The sequence below is a fragment of the Lipophrys pholis genome (assembly GCF_963383615.2).
Source record: "Lipophrys pholis genome assembly, chromosome: 7".
In the NCBI taxonomy this organism is placed as follows: domain Eukaryota; kingdom Metazoa; phylum Chordata; class Actinopteri; order Blenniiformes; family Blenniidae; genus Lipophrys; species Lipophrys pholis.
Genome location: NC_137638.1, coordinates 5,551,546 through 5,564,786, shown reverse-complemented (window position 1 = coordinate 5,564,786; position 13,241 = coordinate 5,551,546). Strand labels below are relative to the sequence as shown.

The window sequence follows — 13,241 nt, the reverse complement described above, 5'->3', positions numbered from 1 at the left end:
ACACAACCACACAACCACACAACCACACACACACACACACACACACACACACACACACACACACACACACACACACACACACACACACACAGTTCAGTATTGGCTCTTTGGGTGGAGCTCAGTTTGTATAAACCATCAGGTTTTGTACAAACTTCTTGATCACGCTTTTGCACATGTATGGACAAAACATTCAGATGCCACCTGCATTTGTATATTGCACATATTCACTGTATTTATTCTTGTTTCATCTCTCTCTCTCTCTCTCTATATATATATATACATATATATATGTATATATATAGTTAATGGGAGATTATTTCTTACTATTATTCTATTGGTCAAAATATCTGGTGTATATTTATTTTTTGTTTTGCGTGAAATAAATGATTACACTGTGGGAAGACAAGCAAGACGGTATTTTGATTCTACTGTGTCTTGCAGTAGCAGTAGAAATTGACAATAGAGCTCACTTTGACCTTGAATGAGACAAAACAGTAAGCGTCCACAACTTTGAACTGTTTGCTAACAACTCAGTGAGTTTAAATGAAAAAAAGGACAAAATTATTACAACAGAAGCGTTTAGTTAAAACCAAAACTGCTTTATTATATTGAATACAAGAAATGTGCTTCTGTGCGTGCATGCTGGATTAATGGGATGTTTTTTGTCCAGTAAACAAGAGTTCAATAAAACGTTAACGGAGCTGCTTTTGGTTGCTGCCCCCCAGTGCCCAGATGTGGTATTACCTGAACCTAACACATTGTACCTTTAACTTACACCCTGACATGATGTAATCTGATTATTTTGATGAGGTGAAAACATAAAGAAACATAAAGGATAGTCTGGATTGTTTGTTGCAGTCTTTATTTTTCTGTGACAGTGTTGGAATCAGGATGAAAAAGACTCTTGAATTGTCCTGAATTCAATCCCGTCTTGGATCCAGCTGATCTTAGGGAGCACCGTCCCCTGGATCACTGGTTGCTTTCGGCCAGACTGTAGCTGTAGTGGAGCATTCCTCCTTTCTTCAGGAAGCAGTCGTGCTCGTGGGTTCCCACCTGCAGCTGCCTCTGGCAGACGCCCAGCAGGTCGTCGAAGAGAAAGTCGTCGTCGTTCACCTCCAGCCGCAGCACGTCGTTGGCCTGGGCGCTGAAGAGGGAGAACTCCTCCTCCCACCAGGGGTTGGGGTTGTTGTTCCGGACGGAGGTCTTCCCCAGCGAGGCCGCGCCGCAGAACACCTTCACGTATCCGTCCGTGGTTCCCAACAGCCCGGCGGGGAGGTCGCTGGCCCGCAGGTCGAAGACCCTCAGCTGGGACTGAACCCCACCGAGGCAGCAGAGGAGCAGCAGCAGGAGCAGCGAGGAGCAGGAGGCCATCTTGGATTCAGAGGAGGCTTCAGAGGAGGAGAAACCCGTCAGCTTTCTGTATCATCTCATTAGTAACTTAGTAAAGCAACTCTTATTGCTCAGTGCCTTTTGACTCATCATTTACCAAGTAACTAGTTACTTTTCATTTGCGATTGGGGAACTCAGCAACTTAAAAATAACAATTAACTATACTTCATTACTTTCCAGTATAAATAAGTGGAAAGTTACTTTACCAAGTAACAAGTTACATTTTCTTTTCAGTTACTAGTGAGTAACTCAGTTACTTGTTAATAAAACAACAATTAACTAATTCATTACTTATTTTAAGTAAAAGTAGGTGGGAAATGTTTTTACTCAGTAACTAGTTCCTTTTCTTTGCAGTAACTACTCTGGTGTTTAGTAAAAGAGCAGTAATGCAATATATATATATATATATATATATAATACCAATTTTCATAAAACCAAAATTACAAAGTGACTTTTTGTTCTTAGCAGATAAAGATAAGTAACTAATGAAGTAATTGTATTCAGCACAGTACTGGATGGATGGGGGAACTGTTAGCATAGCAGCAGCTCACTAAATAAAGCCTTACATAAACACAGTGTGAACGTTTCACTCCACACCAGCTGCATCCGGCCGTCTGAGGTCCCACGTTCCCACTCTGTGGGACCCCGAGAGCCGATTTTGACCTTTTGCCACCAGATAAAATAAGTCCGACACTGCAAAACTTATTTAACCATCGAAACGAAGACAACAGCTTCTAAACTTCTCATTAGCTTCTGTGGCAAGTATGAAAATATAGAAAATAAGAATGGTTGATGTTTAAGTTATGTTTTCAACGTGCGTTATATCTTATTGACCGTTTTCTATGATTTGCTTTTTGTCCTAATTCTGTTGTGTTTTATGTCTTCTGGGTAAATTTGTAACCTTTATATATAATATTGTGTTTTATGTTGGTATTACATCCAGTGTATTTGATTGTAGAGCTCAAAAATTTCACCCACAAAGTAGTTCTTATTGTGATTGTAGTTGTGTTTGAACTGCATTGAAGTGTGTGTGCGCAAGCTAAATAAAAAATATTGTTAACAATTGAAAGCATACCAACAATTAGTATACTTTAAAGTTATATTTTATAATAATAAAGTATAAAGGAAGATTTTGGGGGGAATTGTCTGAGTCACAAATTCAATAATGTAAACAAAAATTTCATGTGTATGTAGGGCCACAGCTGTGATCATTTTCTACTTTTATATTTAATAGACGACAATTATCTGCTATAAATCCTGGTCTTTTAGATGTTTTATTTCTGATCTCTATTCTAAATGACGACATCAGTTTAATAATGAAGTGAAATGAATGTTTCCTGCAGTTTCACTTGATTTAAACAATATTTTCTTCTCACTCGGTCTGCGAGAGCCATTTATGAGTGCACATGCAAACATTGAACATGTTTTTAAAATGAGGCAGGTAAATGAGGACTCAGTAGAGGATCAGGTGAGAAGATCTTACCTGCAGAGGAGAAACGCTGCATCTGAACTCCTCTCCTCGTGTCTCTCTAGGATTTTAAAGGCCGGCACAGCTTGTATCATACACCTGATAAAAACACAACCTGCTGCTGTCTCACAGTTACGTAACGTGATGTAAAGTTACTCCGACTTTGAGTCGACTGGCGTCAAAGTCACTGAAAACTACTTCTTCATTACAGGTATTCACCTCTGAGTCTTGTTCTACAAAATCCCCCCTACTTCAGAAATTCTGGCTTTGTTCATGCTTCCTAGTTTCAATTTCCTGAATGGATGGCACACGCTTATGACATTTCACTCTTGCACATTGAAGTCGACTCATGTACATCGGTGGCTGCCATTCAGCTTGTGTTTTCATCATGAAATCTGCACACAGCAAATGTCTTATCGTGGCCAGAGTCGTGTCGTACAGTGTATCTACTTGCAAAACTTATAAGATTGAACACAGAATGAAAAAGAAGAGGGGATGTTAGATTTGTTAAAAAGAATAAATAATAAAGCTTCTGTAAAGTTCACAAAAGCATTGATCTGTACATTATGGAACACAACCACAAATACCATTAGACAACAAAATCCAAAGAAACTCATGAGGCTACTTTGTTTAAGATTGAAACATACATTGCAAAAATACATTGCTGCTGGAGTCCTGGTGTCTGTAACATCTTAACTCTCCAATACAGAACCAGTTTGTTCCAGAGTGTATGTGGTGACCTCAGGGGAAACCTGGATGAGTCAATATCGAGATAAAGTGACTATGATATGATATATGTTGAAATTTTCATCATATAAAACACAGATTTACCATTCAAAATCACAAATGCATGTTGGTTGAGCTTTGGTACCTTTTAAAGATGTATTATAAGCAGACACTAATTAGAAAAAATATATTATAGTGAATTTGAAATGTGTGTTTTCATTAAGACGTGTATGTAGTCCCTTTCTCAGCATAAAATCTATTTTTGTTGTATTTTTCATATCTATATATTTAAAAACGGACCGTGTCTGTTCAATAGTTGGCGTTTGGTCGAGTTTAAACTCAATTAGTAAGTAATTCTATTACCGCCAGGCAGCGTCCCGGTGTTTCGGATAATCTGGGTTCCCTGTAAACTGGTGATTAACTTCCTGTAGCGTCGCTAACGGACACCGGTCAGAATTTAACTTGGAAACTGATTCATCTGAAACACCGGTGGGCTGCATTCAGAAACCGGAAATGTGTCTGTATGTGTGTGTGTGAATACGGCTTGACCACCGGAGTACCGGAGCATGTGTGACCCGACCCTAGACTACCTGTACGGCCGCGGGCTGATCCGAAAGAGGGACGCCGCGGAGGTGAGCTGGAGCCACGCAGTGAACACCAGAAGGCGGCTGAAGGAGGCGCTGTCAGGTGGGCTCCGGGTAGGAGGTGATGGTGGTGGTGTGTTTTTGTACCTCCATGATCAGCAGCCTGCGGCTTCAAGGGACTCAGGAGGATTAGTCACGTTGAACAGGGGCGGAGTCATACTGAGCCGGGGCGTGGGCACGAAGAGCCCCCCCCCCCCTAACAAGTTCAAGTTTTGTTTCACTCTTTTGAAGTTGCTCTGTGTTTTTGTGTTTGTTCCTCAGAGTAATTGGATAAAGTGAGCTAGATTAGCTCGTGCGTCTTGGAATATGTTTCTCTACTTACCTGGGCTGACTAGTTTATTCCAGTCTGGAATAATCTGGTCCAGTCTTGTTTAAACCAGTCTATTCCAGAGAAGCCCATTCTAGTCTACTCCAGGCTTGACCAGTCTGTTCCAGTCAAGTCAATTCTAGTCCAGTCTAATTTAGTCCCAAATTATCACAATCCAGTCTGGCCTCGTCCAGTCTATTCTAGACTAGACCAGTCAGGTCCAGTCATGTTTATTCTAGTTCATTATAGTCAGTTTAGTTTAGACCCGTCTGGTTTATTCTTGTCAAATCTAGTAGAGTTCATTCCAGACTAGAGCAGTCTGGTCCAGTCCAGTCTAGTCTAGGTTCCAGTTTAGTTAGCAGTTCCTCTGTTGCATTTCTTCAGCTGATTGTTTTTCCGTTCCTCACATTGCTTTTATTTATGCGTTAGCATCCCGTAACACCTGTTATTAGCAGTTATTGTTATGAAATTCATATTTCAGCCACATTTGGTGCCTTCAGGTCCGTCACACATGATCGAGGCCGATGTGATCCTGAGAGGTCGTGATCCCCGGGAGCCCGTCATGGCCCACCCGCCCGACACGGACAGCGACATGACGCTGAGAGATTTCCTGCAGGCTGTGAAGCCCCACGGGAAGGGCATCAAGCTGGACTTTAAGAGGTAGAGTCCGGATAAACCGATAAAACCGTCATGATGGGGCTGGGAATAAGTGAGCTGAACACAACTTTGCAACGAGGAAAGCAAACAGGTCAAAATGTGTCGAGTAAAATCCCAAAATGTAGTGAACACGGTAAAATATTTATGCTTGTGATTTTTTAAGAATTATGAACATTTAAAGAATAATAAGGTGCAATTGGAAGCATGTCCCCCAGGTGGCGCTGTGATGGACACTATTTTTTGGCCTTTGGATGTGATGATGGCTGACTGTGATCATACAGGATAGGTTTGAGGCAGATTGAAGCATGTACAGGCTAGTTCTCAATCCACCAGGTGGCGCTCTCTCTGTGCCTGTATACTGGTCTGTGGGATTCATTAGGGCAGGATTGTGATCACACATGTAAAGTTTCATTCATGTAGAGAGAATTACACATCACTTCCTGTTTGATGGAGAAAGCGTCAATTTTCAATGAGCCGCCATGGCACTGTCCAAATATATATATTAACACTGAATTATCAAACATCCAGTAAAATATGCCATTGTACAATGGTAAATGTAGCGCAATGATGTAAAATATACCTCCTTGATGTCGATTATATACCAAAAGATAATATCAAATATTCCAAGTTAACAGGGCAATGTCAAACTTACCAAGTTAGTTTCAAATAGCAAAAGAAAATGTCAAATATATCAAGCTGGTATAAAATGTATTAGAATGATTTAAGCTGGATTAAGATAATGTCAATTTTACTAAAACAATTTAATATACCAGGATGAAGTCTAATATGCTAAGATTATTTGAACTGTACCAATTTCTTGTCAAACATAGTAAGAAATTGCCAAATATGCCACAATAGTGTGATACTGTCAACCAGCATGTTACGACCCGGCTCTGCTAAGAGAAGGATTTAGGTGGAGGCAGTAACAATAACCGGGTGAGGTTGGGTGAACTGAGGGATTTATTAGTAGTTCTCAGGTTCACAATAATCAAACAGAAGCCAAGAAGACACAATAATACAACAGAGGGCCAAACAGGTAATGCCCAATAACCAGTGGTGGGAAAGTTCAGTTTCTACAGGAACAAGTTCAAAGTTCAGTTCATAGTTCTAAATTCACTTCCAAAAATTAACTGGTTCTGTTTGTTTTTTCAATATGTTGCTGCGAGCTATTACCCTCAGAATACTGGTATTTCCCCCATTGTTGCCACCCATTCAGTCCACACTAGTAGCAGCTGCAGCGCCCCACCCCGACAGTATAGTCTCAAAAACATGCTGCTTGAATGAGGAATTATTAAAACAAAAAAAAATTATTTTAAGTACTTATACGAAGATGAAGTATTAATGGTGGCGGCAGAGTCCGAGGTCGTGCTGCTGTCTTCCATTTGTTTTTGCTGCGATGCTTCGCATTTTGATGACGTCTGCGGCGGTGGTCTGTAACACAGCAATATTAATACTGTTGTGTTTGTGAGTATATCTCAGACATCAGAGCACAGAAAAGGTCTACGATACAGATTACCCAAGAAGATAACTATAATGGAGGATTTTGTCTCACTAAGTAACTCCCCTCAACCCTGGTTTGGATACAGCAGGCAGAGATCATCTTCTGTCTGTGGTTATTTTATTCTGTCTCTTCGGTCAAGCATGTCAACTCCTGGTAATTCACACACGTTTCGTCGGCGTCGCATTTGTTTGGTTTGTGGTTCATGTATGTGTTGTTGTACTGTAACTATGGAAACAGCAGGTGGTGCTGTAATCTAAGCTAAAATAGCAAAAACGTTGAGGGTGTAGTGATAGGAGAGCAAACCACACAAGCCAGAAGATGAATCTTAACAGAATGCTGTGCATCTCTTTTCATGGGTATTAATTTGTGTGTTGAGTAAATCTGGCTTAAAAAAAAAAAAAAGTATGAATTTTCATGTCATGTCGAGTTTGTGTGAGAAAGGGAGTTTGTTTGTAAGTCGTCATGTGTATGATGTGGCTCTTTGTGGTGCCACAGTCGTTATTGAGGCTCTTGGTCTCTGACTGGTTGGCCTCCCGCGCTCCAGGAGGAGTTCATCACAAAACTTAATCACAGTTAACGGAAAATGGCGGACTTCCTGTTGGGCTTAGCGTATGAGTATGTCCTGATGTGCTCCCTATCCCTACTAATCTCAAGGATTATATCACAAAATGTGGGCCATGGTACGTGAAAATATAATGCTCAAACCTTCCTGTTACCAATAGGTGGCGCTATTACTGTTTTAAACTTTTGGGGTGTGGACGTCTTCAGAGTGGAGCATATGAAGTTTTGGGGCCGATTGGCTCATGTGTTAAATACATCAATTTTCATGGCAAAATATCAAACGTTCCAAAGTCATGACCGTTTGATGACCAGTCACCATTTTCTCCAGGAATCATCCTCAACATGTCACCGTCTGTGTTGCCACATTTGAGGTTACTATGGGCAACGGGCTGACAATAATACATCATAATGGCCAAATTTCAGGTCTATTGGAGGAGTTTGTTACGAAAAGTTCACCGTTAAAGCCAAATGGCGGTTTTGCAGTTGGTGTGATGTTCGGCCGTCGTTGACTTTTTCATGTAGCCCAACATGCTGCGCATGCCTTGGAAGCTTCCGTGATGTCGGTGAAACGTGCTGCTCGTCATAGACGTTACAAACGTGAAACAATGGTATGGAGCCATTTTAGCACACGCAGGCATGATTCCTTTGAAATATCCCGCGTGTGCAAGTTTGAGAACGTTTAGGCCGTCAAAAATGCTGCAGTTCCAGATGGAAAGGAAGGAAGCAGAATAATAATAATAATTTCTTGCATTCCAATAGGGTCTTTTCACCACTCGGTGCTCGGAGCCTAATAATAGAAATATTTGAAATAGAGTTAAAGAAATTTGCTGAAAAGTCAACAGAGGTAAAAAAAAATATATTGATCATAAGGTGAAACTGTGAGAATGTTGGAAATGAGACAGAATTAAAGAAAAAAGTAGAACTATGAATCCAGACTTTCGGATTCTGAAGCCTGTGTTCTGACCCTGCAGCCTGGAGCCGGTGTCCCCGTCCCTGGCTCTGCTGGACGAGCTGCTGGACGAAGCGAGCCCCCCCCTCTGGGTGAACGCGGACATCTTTCCGGGCCCCGCCGGCGAGGCCACGCCGCTGGACCCCGAGGCGTTCCTCAGGGCGGTGTCCGGCCTGCCCTCTCACACCGTGCTGTCTCTGGGCTGGACCACGGGGTGGACGGCCGGGGCCGAGAACCCAGGTCAGTGCCCGGGTCAACCAGCTTCAGTCCGACAGAAGAATCTCCAGCTGTTTTCTGGTTTCACTCTGAATTCTGGTCGTGTGGCAGCTCCCTCTTGTTAGATAGTATGTACCATACATTTTGTTATCCGAGTCATTTCTTAGTCTCACTCACATGATCAGTCAAACATCCATTGTTTAGAAAAAAAAAAAAGGCAACTCCTAGTCCAGAAAATACGGTTTTAAATTCTAATCCATTGACAGAGTAAACATATAAAAGAAAAATGTACATTTCATGAAGAAAATGCAAGTGTGAATTCTGGAGCTGAAAAACGGTTCAAGAAGCTGAAGAGGAAGAAACTGAAGGGAAAGTTAAAGGAAGAAATTCTTAAAATATTTTATGTTAAAGTACCAGTAATATTGAAAAGTATCATCAAAGTACCAACGATAGTTAAAAAAAAAGTAGCAGTAATAGCTAAAAAGTACAATTTGTGATTTTAATCACAAAAACTTGTGATTAACATATAAACTTAATTATTAAACATTCAACATTTGGCAAAAAGACTAGTGATTGTAACAAATAGATTAAATTAACAGTTTGAACATACGAACTTCAGGTTGTTTTAACATACAAATCTCATTAATAACTTTTGATGTTAACATGGAAACATTTTGACCTCGAAGAAGAAGTTTGTTTTTGAAACAGACTTTGCCTTGAAAAACCTGAACCCAACAGAACACAATAGAATAGAATAGAATAGAGCCGTACTTCAATGCTCCTAGAGATCCTGGTTGTGCTCTGGTCTGCAGGTTACAGCTGGGACATGGTCCAGGTGATGGAGCAGACCTGTCGGCGCCTCCCTCACCCCGTCACCTTCCCGGTCCGAGCCGCCCTGCTGGCCTCGTCCTTCCCACAGCTCTGCTGGCTGCTGCAGCAGTCCGACAGGTGGGTGCTCGGGAATCGAACACGCGACGTGTTAGCAGAGCAAGAGGGGCTGTGAGCACAGCAGCAGATTTGACGGTCACTCAGCCTCCGGACTCTGTGGTTCTTGCAGGTTCTCTCTCACCGTGTGGACCGGATCGCAGGACCAGGTCAAAGTTCAGGACCTGCTGCCCTACAGGAAGCAGTTCGACACCAGCCGGATCTTCTACGACCTCCTCGAGCCCCTCAGAGTCCAGCTCACAGCTCAAATCTGAAACTGGCGCCCCCCAGAGGATACGCTGGGGACAGCGGGTGTTCCACTTCAGTCTTCAGCTCACGTTTCAGGAAACTGTAAATGTTTTCTGACTTTTTCTTGTCGAACTGCCGTGGATCTGAACTTTCAACATGTCTCTGCCTTTCTCTAAATTATGATCACTCAGTAAATGCATTTTATGAACTTGGTTTATTTATAGTTTAAAGATGCTTTTAAGGGTGAAACAAACTGTTCTGTGGATTTTAAATCTGACACTAGCTTAGGAGCTTTTATTTCTTTGGCCCTATTTCACACTAGTCTGAAACTAGTGTGAAACTAAAAATGTATTTGCAGCAAAAATGAAAATGCATATTTTTGTCTGCATATTTCTTTCTTTGATTTTGAGTTATGAGAAAAGAATCTACTTTTTAAAAATATATTGACTTACAGGTTGTAGAAAGAGGAAAATTATGCTCTGACTGTTTGCAGCATTTATTATGCAATTGAGATGAAAGATCAAAAAACTGAGAAATAAATGTGGTTTTTCGCTTTATTCAGATTGATGTCGAGATGCGTAATAAAACAAAACAATATGACCTGAACAATGTCCTTTCGGATCAAATTGGAGTGGAATCAGTGGGCGAACTCTGGCCGGGAGGAGACGCCGCTGGTCTTAATGTTGTGGCTGGTGGCTGCAGCCTTTCCACCACCTGTAAAGGTAACGTTTGGAAAGTGTTGCCAGTGGCAACTCTGCACCCGTTGAAAAGAGCGTCTGAAAGAGATTTTCAAGGATGCAGTGTTACTAATTGGCAATTTAGATAAAAGCTTTTTTTTTTTTTTTTTTTTGGTAGAAAGGAAAGCTCTCACAGCTGCAGCTGAATAACAACCTTTTCATTCCCACAGCTCGCCCCACGCTCACTCCATCCATCACCTTTGTCACCCTCCATAAAGGATCCTTTACAGAATATGAAGAAATAACTAATAGATGATAATCAGGAAGGAGGAGGCCTGCTGAGAAATTGGTTTTAAAGCAGCAAGATTAAACGTCATGCGCTGTTTAATTCCCTCTTTAATCCAAGGTCAGAGAAGATGAAGCCTTCAGCATCTCCGCAGTGAGTCACAAACCTCTTAAATTCATGAACACACACAAACGATGCTGCTGCTTCACTATTGAATCCTCTCAGGCAACTATCAGACTGTGATTGAATGTTTTTACACCAACATTCACAATTTGTAGCCAAAAAGAAGATTTCTGTTGACTAATAATATTTTACCTCTTTTATGACCGCAGACTATTGGATTGTCCATTTTATGTCTGTAGAATTGTTATTCTCCTTTTTCCAACATGACATTCGGTCCGTGTCGGTGCTTCGGTGTTATGAATGTGACACGCTGCTGAATCTTTTCTTCTTGTGTATCCTGACTTCATAAAGCTCTGGTACGGCTTAGCATTTTGAAATCTTTGGTCTCAGCTCTAAATCGGTGTTCGGATTCAAGGACGGCCGTTGTCTTGTGACCAAAGACAACCTACGATAAGAGTTCCGAGAGTGTCAGAAATTTGGAGTGGTGTTGACCGCTGCTGCGACCTTCATCAACTAACTAACCAATAGAAATGCAGTGAGAAATGATGTACTGAGCAGCACGACACTGGAGTTCAACCCAAATAGATGCTTTGCCGCTACGACTCCAAAAGTACATGGAACGTAAGCAAAACCTTTTCTCTCTCCAAACACAGTAACGCCGCGAGGGCTTCGTTCATGTTATGCTAGTTTCTTTTTCATGAAAGGAAGGCACACGCTGATGGCGTTCGCCCGCATTTTCATTGTGCAACCAGCACAACTATTAGGTTCATTATAACACTCGCGCAGCATTACTAGTCCAGTTGGTTTTTGGTCGGGTATTATCAGGGCGCAGTTTATGACAAAACAAGAGGGAGAGCCGTTTCCAACCAGGTCCAACATTATCTTACTGTAAGTTTTTGTCCTCCCTGCAAATTGTACTGTCATTATCACACTTCTAAGCCTCCTTGAGAAAGTCAATGTCAGGGTACTGAAACAAAAACTTTCAGATTGAGAGGTAAAAATGCAGAACAACAACCCAGCTTTTCATCGTCTAGTTGACAATCAGCCTGTGTTTTATGGTTTTGGAGAAGTCCTATGACGGTATTCCCAAGATGTATTATGGAGGAGTTTTGAGAGAATGGAGCACTGCTGCTGGACATCTCTTCTCCGTACCCCTGGTATGACATCTGTTAAACGCTCAGGTTTGCAGAAGTGCAACCGAGGTGCAAGACCCTTGACCTGGAGTCCATCGTTCCACACAGAGGAACAAGCTAAGGTTTTTCAAGCACCGGATGCCTCCAGGACACTTCTCTCTGGAGATCTACCAGGGAGGATTCTCCTGAGTTTTCCTCAAGATCCACTGGAGAAAACCCCCAGAAAAGCTGGAAGGAGTCGCAGGAGCACCACAATGTCTGGACAAAGTAGAAAAAAATTGATGCGGCTCAATTTGAATTGAGACTCCATCTGTAAAACAGTAAATCATAAACCGAAGAAACATAAGAATCAGATACTCTGTTTTAATAAAAACTATATTTTACCAAACATTACCGTCAACTTACGGGTGGTTTCACAGACCAGCTCATTAATTACAGAAGAAAATCTACATTTGATTTATTGTGTAGTTAATACAGTTTACAATCACTCTTATTTTTACTGCTCTGGTCCAAAGACTGCACCAACTGATGGAGCCTTGTTTTTATAACGACTGAGCATGACAATGAGGACCATTAAGTTTACGTTACGACCACTGGTGTTACCTGGTGTAAGGACTTTGAGCAGGGTGTCAGGTTTTTCTTTTCCACACAGTTGCATTGCATAAGTATCGGCACCTCGGACGGCCGCCAATACCTGATCCGATTGGGGGTGCAACTACTGCTTGAAGACCCAGTGTTTACTGCCGTTTTCATTTCAGAAAAGACTCCATGTTCTGACGGCAGCGTGCGTTTCTAAAACAAAATTGAAAAAAATTGCATTGATCATTCAGCAGCTTAGTTTGGTCGTGGTTTAATTTTCTTACCTTGTTTTCTCATATGCGATAAGCTTATAAAAGCCTATAATACATCAGACTACAGGAGCTTTTTTAGCTGTAGAGTGACCAACGGATTCCCTGCTGCTAAAGTGGACCAACAAAAAACAGCAGATATAAATGCAGATCCTGTTTCCTGTCTGGATTCACTTTTCAACTGAACCAAATGTTTAACAATGAGGCTCAATAAAAATATCATGACTGGTACTCTGTGACTGAGATGCAGATCAGTCAATGTCTCATAAACCTCAAAACGTTTATGTGTTTCTTTTTCTTAGCTTTCAAGCTGTAACTGCTCTGGACAAATGTCATGAAATACTCAGATTTCAGTTTGACAAAACTTTATTCTTGATGTGTGTGCGTCATCATGGAGAGCTCAAATGCTCCCGGTGGCTTGCATGAATTAAAGTCCATGAATTAAGGGTCAGAAAACAGCACATCAACACAGACTCTGCATGTCTAAACTGTATTTGGCACATGTGAGCAGGCATCAGTGTTATAGCAATGTAGGATACTGGTAACACATGCAATTTTTCCCCTCGAACAGATGTGTTTTATT

At 41.4% G+C, this 13,241-nt stretch overlaps 2 protein-coding genes across 4 annotated transcripts; one reads left to right on the top strand and one right to left on the bottom strand.

Moving 5' to 3' along the window:
- Positions 1-582: 582 nt before the first annotated feature.
- On the bottom strand, positions 583-4,374 carry LOC308111868 (perforin-1-like). 2 transcript variants are annotated; one of them, XM_080466956.1, is made up of 3 exons: positions 4,174-4,374; positions 2,873-2,918; positions 583-1,388 (listed from the first exon to the last, which is right to left on the bottom strand). In XM_080466956.1, exons 2-3 carry the CDS (start codon positions 2,892-2,894, stop codon positions 970-972), a joined length of 441 nt encoding a protein of 146 aa, XP_080323082.1. In that variant the 5' UTR covers positions 2,895-2,918; positions 4,174-4,374; the 3' UTR covers positions 583-969. The 2 variants fall into 2 exon arrangements, with proteins under 2 accessions (XP_080323082.1, XP_080323083.1); XM_080466957.1 differs by lacking the exon at positions 2,873-2,918 and having other exon boundaries at positions 4,174-4,373.
- fam151b (family with sequence similarity 151 member B) lies at positions 4,048-11,049 on the top strand. 2 transcript variants are annotated; one of them, XM_080466950.1, is made up of 5 exons: positions 4,048-4,270; positions 5,035-5,194; positions 8,225-8,442; positions 9,231-9,366; positions 9,476-11,049. In XM_080466950.1, the coding sequence occupies exons 1-5, from the start codon at positions 4,150-4,152 to the stop codon at positions 9,615-9,617; spliced, it is 777 nt and encodes a 258-aa protein (XP_080323076.1). In that variant the 5' UTR covers positions 4,048-4,149; the 3' UTR covers positions 9,618-11,049. The 2 variants fall into 2 exon arrangements, with proteins under 2 accessions (XP_080323076.1, XP_080323077.1); XM_080466951.1 differs by having other exon boundaries at positions 4,086-4,215; positions 9,476-11,041.
- Positions 11,050-13,241: the final 2,192 nt, after the last annotated feature.